Here is a 16,557-nt window from a genome sequence, read left to right as displayed (position 1 = left end):
CCTCCTGTGCATTTTATAGTTTTTAAAAAATAACTATAGATGTAGTCAGACTAAAGGAAAAGGGAAACAAAAGATAAATGGAGGAAAAAGGCAGCAAAGAAAAATAAAGCAAGAGTAAGGGAGAAAAAAGCAGATAGAAAAAAGGGTGGTTATCTTTTTTGTGACAGAGATGCCCTGGGACCCTAAGCAACTTAGCTTTCACAGCCCCTGTAAGTTATTTGTGGGTGCACCTACTTATGCTTTGGCTTTGTCAGAGTTTATCTGTTGAAGACAAATGGATTCTTTTATAATCACATTTGTTAAATTGGACAGTGTTGACAAAGTTTTGGGTAAACAGATGCCACAAAGCTCTTGGACCTAGTAGTGGGAATCTGGACAACTGGATTCGTCTACAGAGATGTTTTCCATGTGTTGATTGACATATTCGCAGCTGTCTTCAGTGGGTATTAACTGCCAACACTTCCATACTGTACGCATGAAGTATATAAGTTGGGTCCTTCAGAAGCAGACTCTGAGACAGAGATAGAAGTGTAAAAAAATTATTGCTGAGCAAACAATAGATTTGTGATAAAAATTAATGAAGATGGCAATGTGTTTCTAGTGTTTATTCTACACTGTTGACAAACAGTCTAATAGAAAAATAGCAACACACATGAATAAGTGGTTTTTGGAATAAGAAAGCCAGATGCTAATAAACATGAAAAGATTTTCACATTCATTAATAGAGAGGAAAATAATATTGGAATATTACTTCATACCAGAGTATTTCAGCTTTGGCACTATTGACATTTTGAATCTGATAATTCTTCATTGTGAGGGGCTGTCCTGTGCATTGGTGAAAATTAGCAGCATCCCTGGTGTCGATGCACTACAAGTAGGTCCTCTTACCACCCCCAGCTGTGACAATCAGAATGTCTCCAGATACTGTCAAATGTGCTCTAGCACAGGGTCCGGTGCTCCTATGAGAATCTAATGCCTGATGATCTGAGGTGGAACTGAGGTGGTGACGCTAGCACTGGGGAGAGGCTGCAAATACAGATGAAGCTTTGCTCGTCCGCCGCTCTTCTGCTCCGTGTGGCCCAGTTCTTGATAGGCCATGGACTGGTACTGGTTTGTAGTCCTAGAGGGTAAAATCACTCCTGATTGAGAACCACTGTTTTATACCCATTAGACTGGCAAAAATTAACATAGCTATCACACCTGTTGCTGGCAGGAATAGCAAGAAAGTTGTACATTAAAGCACTACAGCCTTTTTCTAGAAAAGTCTGAGTATTTTTGAAATTAAAAATATATAAACCTTCTGGCTTAGCAATTCCACTACTGAGACTATCCCATGAAGATATGTATATGAAGAGACTTGAATTGTAAATAGACATTCTACACTCCCCTTTTTCTTCTCTGTTTATTTAATCCCTGTGATCTGAATCTATTCCTGAGTATTGATAAGTATTTAACAATTGTTTCCTCTCATTTCAGAACTCTCTTGATAGAGCCCAAGCAGCCAAGAACAAAGGCAACAAATATTTTAAAGCAGGAAAATATGAACAAGCTATTCAGTGCTATACCGAGGCTATCAGTTTATGCCCTACAGAGAAGAACGTTGACCTTTCCACATTTTATCAAAACAGAGCTGCTGCCTTTGAACAATTGGTAGGTATCCTAGGTTGTTTTTTCTGTTTTTTTGTTTCTCTTTATTTACATAATGTTTAATGCCACTTGAATCTAATAAATTGAAGTTGTCTGGAAATGACAGGATTTTTGTTTTGTTTTTATTTTCTTTAATTTCATAACTTAAGAACAAATATAAGTTTTGTTTGGTACAAATATAATCTACAGGTTTTTTTTTTTATGTGTGTGTATCAGATTTCATAGATAATACAGAAAGTTAAAGTTTCTGGTGACTCTCCTCAACAGTTTGAGGCTCTTTCTTCAACTTTTTGTCTGTATATATGTAATAGTAGCAAATAGAGAAAAGACCAAAGATGAGTTCCTGTTATACATACCGTTTTCAGCATATTTTTTAGTTGCTACTATATCTTGTACAGCTTTTTATAGCAGACGCAGATCTGTTTCATTCTTTTTAAAGGCTGTATGTAGTAGCTGTTTTATGGTTCTATAGGGAAAACATCTCCCTATTAATGAATATTTAGATTGCTTCCTATTGTCCCTATTGCATTCAGTGTTGCAGTAAATATTTTAGGGTTTTTTTTTTTTTTTTTTGCATACTTTTGGGAGAATTCTAGAAATCCAAATATAAAGATAGCACCAGTACCTACTTCCAACAATAACATAGCAATGAGCATACTTTTTTGTTCATATTCTCACTGACTGTGATTATCAGTCTTAATAATATTGGCCACTCTTTTAGGTGAAAAAAATACTATGTAATTATTTTAATTTGTACTTATTGAGATGGTGCTGAAGTTGACCATTCCTTTCTATGTTTATTGGGCATTTGTATTCTCTGCATTTATTTTCAACCAAATTTTATTGACTCTCTCATCTTGGAAGGTTACTATACTAGGAGCTGGGTTTCTAGAAGCAAACAATGATACACAGAACTTAAAGGTAGCTAAACAATGAACTACTGAATGACATTTTGATAACTGCTTTGAAGAAACAAATGATTCTATAATAGAGGAATGACTGAAGATAGGGTTGGTGCATAAAACAGTGGGGAAGAGAATGTTATAAGTAGAGGAAACAATATGTGTAATTGCTCTAAGGTAGGAAAGAGTTTAATGTGATTAATGAAGTTTAAAGGGTCCTAAAGTATAAAGAGATGAAATTGGAGAGGTAGCAGAGATCAAATCAAGCAAAGCTTTGTAATGGTTAGAAATATGGATTTGATTCTGAGTGTAATGGGAGATATTGAAGAGTTTTAAGTAGGGCAAGAACACCATCTAAAATTGCTCTCACTGTTCTGTTAAGACTATATTGGAAGGAGGCAAGAGTGAAGGCAGGGAGATTAAGTAAGGATGTTGTCGCAGTAGCCTAGGGAAGACATGAAGGAAAGCTAAAGACCAACAGCACCGAATGTGAAAAGTGAAGAGAAGGAGGAATTTTAACAATAGTGGGGTGGGGAAAGGAGTGAGACAGCTAAGTAGACAGTTGACTTGGGAAATGTCTCTGAAAAAAAACACTTTAGGAAAGTGGTTTGGACTAAAGAGATAAATTTGGAAATCATCTAATTTTAGATGTTATATAATGCCAGGACAATAGATGTTATCACCTAGGGAGAGAGGATTCCAGCAGGTAGAGATCAGGTAGAGGGGGAGAATTCAGTAAAGGAACTTGAGAAGGAGCAGCCAGTGAAGTGAGGTGGATGGAAATCAAGTGGAGTGGCAACTTTTTGAAGGTTTGGTCAATAAAGAGGAGCTGAGAAATGGATAACTGCAGGGAATTATGGAATAAAAGGAATGTTTTTAAAAGATGGAAAATCAAGGCAATTTTTATGCTCATGGGAATGAGTCAATAGAGAAGCAGATGGAGAGGTGAGATGTCTAACAAATCGAAGTCCTCGAAGTGGAGAAGAGTGTGGATCCATATCACAAGTAGAGGGTTGGCCTTTGATGAAGAGGGGCAGTTCCTCAATTCTGTTTGTTTGTTTGTTTTATTTTTAATGGTGACATTGGTTAATGAAATCTAATAAGTTTCAGCTGTAAACTTTAATAATAAGGCATATATATATTTACACTGTGTGTTCACCTCCCATAGTTAGATTTCTTTCTGTCACCACGTATTTGACTCCCTTTATCCCATCTACCTCCCCGCACCACCCTCTGGTAACCACTAGTCTATAGTCCATGTCCATGAGTCCGTTTATTTTTCTTATTCATTGTTGCTTTTAGGTTTATAACCCACATATAAATGATATCATGTGATTTTCAACTTTTTCTATCTGGCTTGTTTCGCTTAGTGTGATTATTTCAAGGTCCATCCATGTTGTCGCAAATGGCAGTATTTCATCTCTTCTTATGGCTGAGTAGAATTCCATTGTATATATGTACCACAGCTTCTTTAGCCAATCATCTATTGTAGGACAGTTTGGTTGCTTCCATGTTTGGCCACCATGACTAATGCTGCTATGAATATCAGTGTACAAATATCTATTTGGATATGGGTTTTCAAGTCTTTGGGTAAATACCCAGTAGAAGGATTGCTGGATCATGTAGTAGATCAATTCTTAGTTTTTTGAGGAACCTCCATACTGTTTTCCATAGTGGCTGTACCAATTTGCAGTCCCAGCAGCAGTGTATGAGGGTTCCTTTTTCTCTGTATCCTCTCCAACATTTGTTATTACTTGTCCTGTTGATTATAGTTATTCTAACAAGTGTGAGATGATATCTCATTGTGGTTTTGATATGCATTTCCCTAAAGTTCCTCAATTCTACCAGGAAGGAAAGAGATGATATGAGTACATAGATGCAGTTAGGTTTATAGATTTGATGGTAGAAAGATGGCCTAAGTATGTCCTTTGCCTGTTCTTTAAAATCTTTATTGCAGATATTTGTATGAACTGTTGTAATGTATTGTGGATATTAACTCTTTGTATGTATTGGGAATATTTTTTCCTATTGTGGGACTCTTAATACTCAGCCTGTTAAATTTGGAAAACTGATTTCTGCTGAACAGTGCTTCCTTTAGTGTGACTTTTTTTTAATACTTTCAATTGCAGCAAAAATGGAAAGAGGTGGCACAAGATTGTACAAAGGCTGTTGAACTTAATCCCAAATATGTGAAAGCTCTCTTTAGACGTGCAAAAGCCCACGAGAAGCTAGACAATAAGAAGGAATGTTTAGAAGGTGAGGGTATTTTTGTTTCCATATGAAAATTACTAAAGGATTTGTAGTCATTGGTAAATTTATGTGAAACTCTGCCTGTGAGCAGCAAAATTATTTGTATTCAAAAGTTTAGCTCTTCCCCAATAGAAACTTTGTTTTCTGGTTTAAATTGACATTGCTGATATTTGAGTATCATCTCTGTTCCTAAATATGTAATTAAATGAGTAATAAGATTTGGACTTTACATGACACACATTTGAAACTTAACAGTTAATGAGCACCATTGTAATTCCATGACTAAGAAAATCAGAAAAGAGGTTTCACTGAGTGACAGTATTTTTAAGATTCTACTTATCAATTAATAACCCATATAAATATGAAATAATTTTGAGATGAATCATTAAAGAAAACATTTGGGTTTTGGCTGTGGTATTTTCAAACATTATTTTATACCCAATTAGAAATTATGTAATTGGTACAAAGCATCAGGTGAATTTGTCATTTTTAGTAAATACTGTAAATATTCTGTGGCCTCTAATTGGCCATCTGCTGCCAAGACTTCAGTTAGAGTATAGGGCTTTTAAAGTACATTCCTCTGGGTGCCATGGAGCTAAACCAAAGTGTAATTTCTACAAGCTAAATATGTTTTCCACTACAATTTAAATCTGACATATTTGAATTAAAACCATCAATAATCAAGAGATTTAGCCGTCTTTTTAATAACATTGTTATTTAAAAGGAAAAAGCCATTTTATTTTGAAAAATCTGGAGTACCAAATGAGAGTGGTTTAGAGAACATTTTAGAAAAATTTTAGGTTTTGTGGTATCACATACTTGTTTGAAGTATCAAGATCAAGGATTTGGAATTGTAAGAAATTGTGTTCAGAAAGAGAGGGAACAGCCATTGTTAGAGCACTCTGCATGAAAGGTTGAGAGTTTAAGGAACCACTCATCTTTTTAATTTCAAACCTCTGCATCTTGAGCTGTGGCATAACCCCATGAAAATGGTATTTTGGAGCATATTTAATTGAGAGCTCTGGCAAGATGGCTGTGGAGACAAGGAATAACTCTGAGGCCTATAAAAAAGACCAGACATAAGAGAGGCACACTATGTCGATTTAGCCTATAGTTATTGGCCTAAGAGAATGTTCTGAATTCCTTGTTTTCTTTGCTATGTAAAATATTAGAGCTGTGAGAAATATCACAAATCATGCATTACAGTCCCTTCCATTTCACAGGTGAGCAAAGTGAATCTCATAAAAATGAAGTGACTTTCTGAGCTTTGAATTTGATCACAGAGTATATAAAACTAAAATGTTAAGAATCAGTTTATTGGAGATGAAATTGATAGCCCCATAAGGCTGTGAATTTAGTCTGGTTTTCTGTAGTAATGTGCCCATTTGATACTGTTCATCATCTTTGCAATAATTTTATACTTACTTTTGCTTTCCCATCATTTCTAGATGTCACTGCTGTGTGTATATTAGAAGGGTTCCAAAATCAACAAAGCATGCTGTTAGCTGATAAAGTTCTTAAACTTCTTGGAAAAGAAAAAGCCAAAGAAAAATACAAGGTAAATTAATCGGAATTGGTTAATAGAAGGCGTATACTTTGTGAATGGTCATTTCTAATTTATATTGCTTAAAACATGGGCATGATGATAATGATAACAACTGCTCTGGATTATATTTCTTTTTCCTTTAAACTTGGGCTTTTGTTGCTTATCTTTTGTTAATAATTGTAAGCTATGTCCAGTATTATACCTGGAGAATATTGAAAGAATGCATCTGTATTAGGAGTCACCAAACAATGGCCTGCCTCCAGGCCAAATCCAGTCTGCCACCTGTTTTTGTAAACAACGTTTTATTAGAACTCAGCCATTCACACATTATTTTTGGCTGCTTCTCAGCTATAATGGCAGAGTCATGCGGTTGTGATGGAGGTTGTGTGACCTAAAAGCCTAAAATACTTATTATTTGGCCTTTTATAGACAAAATTTGCCAGTCCCTATCCTACATCATTGAAGTTTTTGAAGGCATACTATATAAATGGGCATTGATGTTAAGCAGTAAGAGGTAGTTTTATTCAAGAAACATTTATTGAACAAAGCTCCACAGTGGGCATTTTACAAGAGTAGATGCAAAGACATTACCCATATGAATTACAATTTAGTGTGAGGCCATTAATAAGTATAAAAGGTATGGTATGGTGAAGTGTCATGAAAGGTTATGAGTGGAGTACTGTGGGAGTACCATAGGCATCACTGAACATCACTGGAGATTATTAAATTTCAGTAATTTAGCAATTGTTCCTTTTTTCTTTAACAAGTTGCTTTTCTCTTTAATAAGCTGTGTTTTTAACTTTACATCTCTGAATATTAGCTGAGTTAAAATAGGTTTTTTCACTGCAAGATTTTCATGTGCTAAGATGTGTTGCAAATCTCTATAAGGAATATGGCTGCAGTGGTTCCTAGTCTTTTTAAACTATGGAACCTTTTCCCCCCCTCCGAGCCTCTCATAAAACTGGTGTTCTTCAAAACACTTTGTAAAATATCTTGTTATAGTCTCACAAACTGAACCTCGAAGGAACCTGGTTTCCTTGCATATACTTATATAATGTTATTGTTGAGTAAATTATGCTGGTTGAACTGAAGGGGTGGTAAGGAAATATGTTAACCTACCTTTACATAGGTTCCAAATTGGTTTCCACATATATTTTCTAATCTGTTTGTATGCCACTATGTAAATCACAAAATACTTTTCATATTATTTTGGTGCTTACAAACCCTGTAAGATAAATAAGGCAAGCATTTTTACTGTTCTTGTAGAGAAAACTGAAAATGACATTTTCAAGGTCACATAGCTAATAAGTCGCATAGCTAATAAGTCACACAGCTAAAATTTGTATTTGTTCCTTTGATACTTAAGTCCATTACTTATAACATTGTTTTCATTTTAAATTTCATTTTAAATTTGTAATAGCTTCGTTTCTAAGCAGAATTAGGAGACCAAAGGCATTGATTTATTCCGCCTCCAGTTAAGCGCTATTTAAATTTCTATTTAAGCTCTTCCCCTAAAGCGGTAAATGATTACCACTATATATTCTTACTCACAATCTTTAGTGAAATAGTAAAGTTAGACCTGTTTGTCACTTAATGAGTGACCATTTGATTTAAAATATTTGTTTGTATAATCCTAAATTAAGACATTGAATCTCTCCCCAGAGAGAGCACAAAGATACAGGTTTTCCCTTAGGTTTCCTGTTCAGTTTTCTTCTTTCCCAATCTCATCTATCCTAGGTTAGATCATTTACTTACACAGCCAGATATCTTTTTGCCCTCCTTCGAATACAAAGTTGTTAAATCTACAAAAATAACAGAAATGATGATTGTTATACATTTTAATATGCCACATTTTCATTTTAAAAATTTGAGGTTGAGGTCTGAATATAAGAGCCCTTTGGCTGTTAGTCTCTTTTCTCTCTTCTTTTAAAACTTTATCTTCTTAATTGTACTATACAGAGAAACAAAATATTCCTATAATTATGAATAAGGTTGCCATACCAAAAAGCAATTAAAATAGGAAATGTGATTTCATTCTAATGTTCAGTGGTATTTACTGTAATGGAGATCTTCAGGTGCAGTACAGCTATAGGGCAGATGAGAAAGCCTGTGGTAAATAGACTCAACATTTCAGCACCTGTGTAAGACATGGTCTTGAGTAGTAAATTGAAATGTTGTATTCTATGACAGGAACCAGGAGGAGGAGATAATTTTAACTCAGCAGTTGTTTGCCTCTTGAATTCCAGATTTTACCTTCTTTTACTTGTAGTTCTAAAAGTTCTTGATATTTTACATCTTTGGAGAGGGAAAAGGCTCTTATTTAAAAACCTCCCTTGACTAGCTGTGACTGGGAGCTTTACCATTCCCACTGTCTTATGGTTTGGAGCCTGACATTATTCTTCAGTTATTTAAAAAAGAGGTTCCAATTTTTACAACAGCTTTTCATGGTGTTCTACAAATGTACCTGCTTCTTTGGTTAGTTTTTTCTCATTTTGATATATTTAAACATGATTAAATTTCAGAATCGTGAACCTCTGATGCCATCTCCACAGTTTATCAAATCTTACTTCAGTTCTTTCACGGATGATATAATTTCTCAACCCATGCTTAAAGGAGAGAAGTCTGATGAAGATAAAGACAAAGAAGGGGAGGCTTTAGAAGTGAAAGAAAAGTAAGTATATCAAGTATAGGTATCTGGTTAATGTTTTGGCAGGGGAGATTTTTTTGTTTTGTTTTTGTTTTTTTGCTGCCATAGTGCGTAAGTGGGGCTTTTGAGTCACCTCAAAAAAAAATCTCTATAGATAGATATAAAATAAAAATAATATATAATAATAGTATTATTATAATAAAAATACTTCTCGCATGTATCTGTTACACCCTGAGAGTTACTTCTCTAGTGACTTAAGGTTTCATTGCCGGGAATCTGCCCTGCTCTTAGGATCTTACATGATATTCTCAAGAGGACCCCCGGTGAGTCAAGTGATTGGCTATATTCGATTAGGGGCACTAACTTGAAAATTATCGTGTAGCTGAATCTGCAGATGTTTTAGTGCAGGGAAGTTTATAATTTATAAACTGTGAGATGCTTAAAAATGCCCAAAAGATTGACTTCAAGTTTTTTTCTGCTTGCCTAGGAAGATGCCGTTCTTTGGGCTTCTTGTGTTAGAGAGTTAAAACCAAAGTACAGTATCAGATACCATGTTTACAACTGGAGATCAGTGATATAATCTAGTATATGAGCCATTTAGCCTGCTTATCCATTTATATTTATGAATATTACTGTCGTTTTGCTGTTAAGGCTAGCTTTCCTCTCTGAAAGAAAAGACAATATTATTACCAATGTGGCATTTTTAAGTGAATTTGGAAGAAAGGAGAATATTGTTCCTGTAGCAAAACATAGTTTTACATCTATAGCATATCGGAAGGTTTGAGGAAACAGATTGCTTTTAATTTGTATCTTTCAATTTTTCCAGCATCGTTTTCCACCTTTTAAGAAAGATACGATGCCTAATTGTACAAGAAATTCAGATTTTAGTTAGTTGATACTCAGTCTTTTCAGAAAATTGGGGAATAAATATTTAACATGATGGCAATAATTTCCTCTTTTGGTTAGGAAATAGTCCTTGTCCCGGAAAAACTACAATGAAGTTAATACCATTTTTCTAAAAGCTATATTGGGAGGTGGCAAGACATAGCTACCTCTCACCAGTGCACTAACTGGAATTGGACCTAAGTTTTTGAATTCCATTTTACTCTGAGTCTTAGCTTCATTGTTTTTTAAATGTGGATAATGCCTTTGAGGGTTATTGTGAGGTTTAAAGGTTATGTTTGTAAGCATCTGGCATTTAGGCTCCGTAAGTAGGACCCATTATTACTTCCATTCTGATTTAATAATTGTTTTCTTAACCTGGTGACCTGAGGAACAAAACTAGAGTATAGGGAATATTAGAATGTAATTGTAGGAAAGGTTAGTGCAGAGTTTATAAGATTTTGACTAACAGCTTTTAAGTCACTTGCCAGTTTTCTCTATTCAGAATACATAACAAATGAAATGAGAAATTGTATTTTAATTTATAGAGCCTTATATTTGTAAGACTCCTTAAAGCTCATCTCATATAAATTCCTTTTCAGTTCAAAAAAATTCCTTCTGCAAGCATTCTTGATAACTGTCATTATCTTAAGAAGAATAATGATAACGTGGTCACTGCATTTTTAAGAAGTAGGAATGGGTGTGTTTTTAAAGTTTTCTTTCTTTTTTAAAATTATTTATTTATTTAATCAAAGAAATGATTAAATTGTTTTTTTTTTTTCCCTTTTTTTCCCCCCTCGTCTGCCTACCCCCTCAAGTTTTCTTTTGATAGAAGAATCTTCCTTTAAATTTGCTTCTTTGGTATTTCCACCTGTTCCTTCTAGGTCTATTTTTTTTGGTGAAACAACACAACTTCTGGATGAGAGCCTTTCAGATATTTCTCTGCCTCCAGTCTTGCTCTCTTGCAGTGTATTTTCCACAACTCAGCTCGAGTGATCTTTACAGACCAAAGCTTGGGCCACATCTCTTCCCTTGGCTTCTGTAGCTCTGAACTCACTTGATTATTTCCTTTTCTCTGTTTTTTTCCATTAGTCATAAACTAACTGTTGTGTGCCATCAGTGTGTCACAGATGTGAAGGTGAATAAGATTTGCCCTTATTGCAAATCAGTCTGTCATTAGCTTTTCTTTTCACATATCTAAATGTCGAAGCCTGGCAGTAACCCTAGGTGTCTGCCATTGACTCTGCTGTTTCTTTTTTGAAACTCTTTGTTCAAGGCATCAAGAAAATCCCAGTTTGCATCAAAAATCCTATATTACCATTACCTGCCCTGCCCCACTACAGTCCCACACTGGCTGGCTAACTTGTTAAGCGGAAATGGACATTTGCTTGTATACTAAAGGTGGCAAGTTTTAGTATTTGATCATCTCTTAGTAAATAATTTCCTGTTCATCTTTATTTTCAGTTCTGGATATTTAAAGGCCAAACAGTATATGGAAGAAGAAAACTATGATAAAATCATAAGTGAATGCTCAAAAGAAATAGATGCTCAAGGCAAATACATGGCAGAAGCATTATTACTACGAGCCACCTTTTACCTGCTTATTGGCAATGCCAATGCAGCGAAACCAGATTTAGATAAGGTCATCAGTTTGAAAGACGCTAATGTGAAGGTATGTTTAAAAATGTGTGTGTGAAAAATTAAAAAATAAATAAAAGTAAAAACTTAGGTAAGTTTTGCCAAATATTTTGCATTCTGATTGCCATTGTCCAAACAGCTATTTTTGTTTTGGAAGGGATTATGCCTAATGATGATTGAGTTGGTGTAGTGAAACTGAAACATAAGTATCGATGACATTTATCTTTAGGAAAGGAAAATTTTTTTTTTCTATAACATCTGGCAGCTTCAGCTTCCCCTTGTAGTACTGCCTACTATAATGGACTAACTATATTTGGGTAGGGGTAAAGTTGAGATAGCAGTGGAATAGGTAAGGCTGCAAGTAACATACAATATGTAGTAAAAGATTATAAAATGCATTTAATAAAAATAAATGCATTTAATAGATTCTGAAAGATTTTATGTTACACGAAGAAAAAACAGATTCTAAAAATATGATATTAATACTGAGATATACCAAAAGTTTTTTTAGTTGTGTCATTGGGACAACCATCATTTTTCAGATGTTCTTATATATATGTAGTTATTTTCATAATTCAGATTAGGGGAGTCTCTTGAATTGTATGAGCTTTCTCCTCAGTATAAAAAGAACTTAGCCACCAATTAAGTCTATTCCTTACAAATTTGTTAATTCTCTGACTTCTTTCTTCATTGAATTAAGTAAATTTGGGCTTTTTTTCACCTCCAAATGAAGCATTCATGTATTTTGTAGAATATAAAAGTTGTTTTCAAGGTCTAAGTATTTAACAAATATCTAAACTTCTTGTAAACAAAAGTAATTACGATTAAGTATTAAAAGTTCCTTTCAAAATGAGATTTGCAAGTTGAAGATACCCAAATAATATTATCTTTATTTCCTGCTGATTGCAGTATGTTCTGTTAGTATTTTTATTATAATTGTGGGAGCATTCTTGTTTCATTCAGGAAGACATTTTCATGTAGTTTTGCCTTTAAAAAAGTTTATAGAGAGGAAACCTGTATCTTGCTTTAATGATCAATTTTTCATTTTAATGGCAAGTAGTAATGATGCCTGTCGTGCCATGTACAAAAATTAATAACTCAAATGGATCAGAGACCTAAATTGTAAGAGCTAAAACTATAAAACTCTTAGAAGAAAACATAGGAGGAAATCTTCATTACCTTGGGTTAGGTAGTGGTTCCTTAGAATATGACACCAAAAGCACAAGCAACCCCCAGTTCACCACCCACCCCCCAAAAAAAGGACTTCATCAAAATTTAAAACTTTTGTGATTGAAAGGATACCATCAAGAAAGAGAAAACACATTCCATAGACTGGGAGAAAATATTCACTAATCATATATATTTGATAAAGGGCTTGTATCAAGAATATATAAAGAACTTTTCTACTAGTCAGCACTAAAAACACAACTCAATTTAAACATAGATGAAGGACTTGAATAGATATTTCTCTAAAGAATACATATGAATGGCCAATAAGAACATCATTAGCTGTTAGGGAAATTCAAATCAAAATCATGAGGTATCACTTTACACCCATTAGGATAGCAGTAAGCACAGAATGATGAACAATTAAAAGTACTGGCGAGGGTATGGAGAAATGGAAACTTTCACACATTGCTGGCAGGAATGTAAAATGGTAAAATCCCTTTGGAAATTAGGAGTTTGTCAAAAAGTTAAAGTATTAGCATATGACTTAACAGTTCTCTGGTAGGTATATATCTAAGAGAATTGAATATATATGTCAACATAAAATCTCATACATGAATGTTCATAGCAGCATTATTCGTAATAGCCAAAAAGTAGAAGCAACTCAGATGTTCATCAACTGATGAATGAATAAAAAATGGGGAATAGCTATACAACAGAATATTTCATAAAAAAGAATAAAGTACTGATATGTGCTACAACACAGATGAACCTTGAAAACATACTAAGTGAAAGAAGCTAGACACAAAAGAACACATAATGTACAATTCCATTTTTATGAAATTTCTGGAATATACAAATTCATAGAAATAGAAAGTAAATTGACATATTAGAAGGGAGATGGGGAGTGACTGCTAATGTGTATGAGGTTTCTTTTGGGGGTGATGAAAATGTTCTGGAGTTAGATGGTGATGGTTGCACAACTCTGAATGTACTAAAAACAACTGACTTGTACACTTTAAAAGCGTGAGCTTTACGGTATGTGAAATACAATTCAATACAGCTGTTATTTTTTAAAAAACTAAATTGGAATAAAAAGTAGTAGTGATGAACTTTTTCTCATTTTGGGCATGTAGCTTCGAGCAAACGCTCTCATCAAAAGAGGCAGTATGTACATGCAACAGCAGCAACCTCTGCTGTCTACTCAAGACTTCAACATGGCTGCTGACATCGACCCTCAGAATGCAGATGTTTATCACCATCGAGGACAGGTAAACCTATCTTCTTACCAAGAGTTCTGACCTTTGTATTGAGGAATCTTATGCCATATTCGAGTCTTAAAGTTTTCTTATATCATTTCTGATATCTGTAAACAAAGTATCACAGTGGTTTACAGTTTGGTTTAGCATTTATTCTCATTTCAACATCTGTCCTTATAATTTTGATATTATTTTAAAAATGGAAAAGGCAGGCTACAAATGTTAGCCAGCCAGTTCAAGTTTTTCAGGTGTTCCTGGTTTTGAGGTTTTCAATGAATAACATTAAAAACATTTAATTAGCATTTTTAGTTAATGCTAGAATCAACATAATATTTTTGTGGGCTTCTTCCTATAAGGAAATAATTAGCCTAGACTATCCAAACAGTACCCAAAAAAAAAAAAATCTCTTCTGAATGGAGTTATGATCTGCATTTTTAGTAAAAAATATATAGTGAAGAAAACAGTTCCTAATTTTAGCCTCATCTGGGGAAAACGTGGATGTATAATCTGCTTGTTTAACATGACTTCTTGAAATGCATTATGGTGGAAAGTATGGGCTATCTATATGATAGAAAGGCTGGAGTTCTAATGGAGAATTTTACCTAATATTTCTGTATGAAGGCTATTAAGAAGTGTTGAGATAACCTCTTTAAGTGCTTTACATTTCGATACTTACTGGATAGTATTTTAAGATTAATTTGAAAGCTGGTTATCTGATGTCTGGTCTGCTTTGAAATTTCAGTTAAAAATGTCTAGTTTTGTAGAAGGGTTTTTTGCTTAAGAGTGATCAAAATTTCAGTGCAAAAGTGGTAGGTTTATAGCGTTTTAAAAATTGGACACTTGTTTTAAGTTTTAAAATCTTTACTTAAAATTATAAGATATTCTAGGTCACCGTTTCTAGAAAATAATTCTATATTGAATAATCAGTACACGCTTAGCATTATGCTGAGCTGTGATAAGAAACAGTGCATACTTACATGGTACATCTGTTTGAATTGCATTTATTTATTTTTTCCTTAGCTGAAAATATTGCTTGATCAAGTTGAAGAAGCAGTGGCAGATTTTGATGAATGTATTAGATTAAGACCTGAGTCTGCTCTGGCACAAGCTCAGAAATGTTTTGCTTTGGTAGGTTCTAGTTTCTTTTGTATTTTTCTAAACATTTTATTTCCCCATTGTTAACAAAAATGAGAATCTCATTGTCTACAAAGTCATCTTCCCCCCCACTCTGCCCCCCACCAAAGGATGCGGATGGGGGGAAATCATGTTAGTTTAGGGAAGTAGAAGTATATACATATGCTCATTAAGGTACTGCTCCTGTATTTCTCTGGACGTATTATTTGAGCTCAGTCTTGATAGATGTTTGTCCCTGATTTTTATGCTCCCTTGAACAGCAATATTCCCCTTGCTTCTGTACCATAAACTAGTACAAAGAACAAAAGCATTTTGAGGAAATAACTGCTTTTTCATCTTGCCTTTTTAGAATTATTAATATTCAGAAATACAAGTGAAAATCAGGTAAAATACATCCATTTATAGTGAAATATGAGGTCCTAACAAGAATTTTTTAAAGGATGAAATTGAGTCACAAATATATTCAGTCATGCACCTCCTAATGACTGATTTGTTCTGGAAATGTGTTAAGCAGTTTCATCATTGTGTGAACATCATAGAGTGCACTTACACAAATGCATTGTGTCATGATTTCGCGAAACTATGTCACTAGGCAATAGGAATTTTTCAGCTCCATTATAATCTTATGGGATCACCATTATAAATGTAATCCATCCTGCAAATTATAGATGAAAAATGTTATTAAAGGGACTTTATAACAATTTTAGTAAAGTTATAATAAATTAGATATAAAACCCCCATTTGTATGTAAAGTTAAGTTCTGACAAGTTAGGGTGCCTCTAATAGAGTACTGAACACCTTGGAATTGATAGTGGCTGCGAGTCCTAGCTGCACATGGCCTTTGGATCCCCTACTGCTGCCCTATTTCCTTGGAACCCTGTTAGATGCAGCAAATTATGTTAGCAAAATCACCTGCTTTCCTGGAAGTAGTTATGTCATTTTGTGTGACTTTGTGGTTAACATTTCATGAGCTTTTAGTTCTTGATGTGACAGGCTTTTTTGATTTCTTAAACAGTATCGCCAGGCATATACAGGAAACAATTCTTCACAAATCCAAGCAGCTATGAAAGGTTTTGAAGAGGTCATAAAGAAATTTCCCAAGTGTGCTGAAGGCTATGCGCTATATGCCCAGGTAACTGTGATTTTTCATATTTTTTCAGTTGCCAGTCCTTTCTTTAAAGAACTGCATTTGTATGCTGAATCCCAGTATGGAAATCAGAAAACGGTGCTTTCCTGGTTGCAGCTTCTGTGGAAGCAGATGTCTTTGTTTCTCCTTTGATTCTCTGGACCCTCAGGATGGTCCAGAATCACCTCAAGAGCGGCTCCTATGTTACACAATTGAAAACTTTGGCCCTAAGCTCTTGACGGGGGACACTTAAGCAGAGCATTTGTCTCCTGTTTTCATTTGGATTGGATTTTTAAAATTTAATCACCTTAGGAAAATTCGCTGTATTCATTTGGTCAGGAAAATGTCTTTGGAGAGGG

At 34.4% G+C, this 16,557-nt stretch overlaps 1 protein-coding gene and 1 long non-coding RNA gene across 2 annotated transcripts in view; one reads left to right on the top strand and one right to left on the bottom strand.

Moving 5' to 3' along the window:
- Positions 1-16,557, top strand: part of TOMM70 (translocase of outer mitochondrial membrane 70) — a 32,745-nt gene that overhangs the window by 10,515 nt on the left and 5,673 nt on the right. The window contains exons 2-9 of the mRNA XM_039857019.1: positions 1,477-1,650; positions 4,679-4,805; positions 6,248-6,357; positions 8,868-9,016; positions 11,339-11,546; positions 13,816-13,950; positions 14,959-15,066; positions 16,088-16,204. Coding sequence (XP_039712953.1) covers positions 1,477-1,650; positions 4,679-4,805; positions 6,248-6,357; positions 8,868-9,016; positions 11,339-11,546; positions 13,816-13,950; positions 14,959-15,066; positions 16,088-16,204 — 1,128 coding nt within the window. The remainder of the gene's footprint in view (positions 1-1,476; positions 1,651-4,678; positions 4,806-6,247; positions 6,358-8,867; positions 9,017-11,338; positions 11,547-13,815; positions 13,951-14,958; positions 15,067-16,087; positions 16,205-16,557) is intronic.
- LOC120598179 (uncharacterized) lies at positions 498-16,090 on the bottom strand. Its single transcript, XR_005651531.1, has 3 exons — positions 15,623-16,090; positions 6,225-8,147; positions 498-1,120 (listed from the first exon to the last, which is right to left on the bottom strand). It is a non-coding gene; the product is annotated as an uncharacterized LOC120598179 (long non-coding RNA).

Source organism: Pteropus medius, unplaced genomic scaffold, assembly GCF_902729225.1.
Source record: "Pteropus medius unplaced genomic scaffold, Ma_sr-lr_union100, whole genome shotgun sequence".
Taxonomy (NCBI): Eukaryota; Metazoa; Chordata; class Mammalia; order Chiroptera; family Pteropodidae; genus Pteropus; species Pteropus medius.
This window is presented reverse-complemented; position numbering and strand designations above follow the sequence as displayed.